We start from the raw sequence: 1,268 nt of genomic DNA on the forward strand, positions 1-1,268 counted from the left end.
TCTATCTATCTATCTATCTATCTATCTATCTATCTATCTATCTATCTATCTATCTGTCTGTCTGTCTGTCTGTCTGTCTGTCTGTCTGTCTGTCTGTCTGTCTATCTATCTATCTATCTGTGTGTACACAGAGCCCAGCACTACCGAGAACTGGGCAACAATCAGATGCTGATCAGTGTGAAGAGCTCGGGCATGATACACTGGGAGCCCGGGATCATCACCGAGACCAGCTGTGCTGTCAACATCGGCAAGTATCCCTTCGATACCCAGAACTGCGCCATTCGTTTCCTCACCTGGATGCACACCAATAAGTGAGTACATTTTGTAAAAGGCATCATTTGTTACTGCAGGGGAGGGGGTGTTTGGTTTTTTGAAGTTTAAGTGTTTTACAGCGCTCGCAACTACGTAAGATCATAATATGAGCGCGCGGGACACATTAAATATTTTCAGTTGGTAAAATTTTGAATTTTGCCCAGGTGGTGACCGAAGCTTACTTTGTTGATTTTGAACCGCCAAGGGATCTTAAGCTGGGGTAACTTGCACACGGAACCTCCGAGGTTTTTTGCCATTATTCAAGAAGGCTATGTGTTAGATCTTACCTACCAAAAGATCAGGGGTGTCGCTGAAAGCAGTAAGAAGGAGCCAAGGAGTAGCAGTAGAAAGGCTACAGAAACAGTCAGGAGCCCAGAGGAGGGGGCAAAGGAGGTGAGGAGTTTGAGGCAGAAAGTGGAGACGAAAGCAGACGACAGTGCATTTTTGGAAAGCAGAGAAAGATGTGAAAAGAGAACATTTTAGAGAAGAAAATTTTCCGTCGCTATCCGGGTTCGAAACGAGGGACCTATTGAATATGAGGCGAGCACCGTAGCCTCTAGACCACGAGAGTCCCCATTGTGTGTTTTAATTGATGCTTTATTCATTTGCTGTGTGTTTTCTTACGTTTATCATATTTCGTTTTGTTTTTGTTGACAATTAATCTTGGGGTTTGTTTTGTTGTTTTCTAGTTTTTGGTTATGCTTCGAAGTCTATTTTTTAATCATTACTGTTATAGCTCCTTCATTTTGTTTGCAAGTTTATGGGAATATTATTATTGTGGGGGCAGGGGGTGTTTTGCTTTGTTTTTGATTTTGTCTTTGTTCTCATTTGGAGAGGATAGGGATTGTTTTGTGATGTATTTATTGTGGTTGCTTTTTTAATGTTTGTTGTTTTTTGTGTTGTCTTTTTTTAGCAGTGGGGAGGGAGTACATAAAATCCCAACACACACGCGTGCG

General features: G+C 42.0%; 1 protein-coding gene across 1 annotated transcript in view; it reads left to right on the plus strand.

The window, feature by feature from the left end:
- The window catches only part of LOC101845763 (acetylcholine receptor subunit alpha-like 1), an 83,833-nt gene that overhangs the window by 76,166 nt on the left and 6,399 nt on the right, over positions 1-1,268 (plus strand). The window contains exon 5 of the mRNA XM_013080371.2: positions 132-311. Coding sequence (XP_012935825.2) covers positions 132-311 — 180 coding nt within the window. The remainder of the gene's footprint in view (positions 1-131; positions 312-1,268) is intronic.

This window comes from Aplysia californica, unplaced genomic scaffold (genome assembly GCF_000002075.1).
Source record: "Aplysia californica isolate F4 #8 unplaced genomic scaffold, AplCal3.0 scaffold00083, whole genome shotgun sequence".
Classification (NCBI taxonomy): Eukaryota; Metazoa; Mollusca; class Gastropoda; order Aplysiida; family Aplysiidae; genus Aplysia; species Aplysia californica.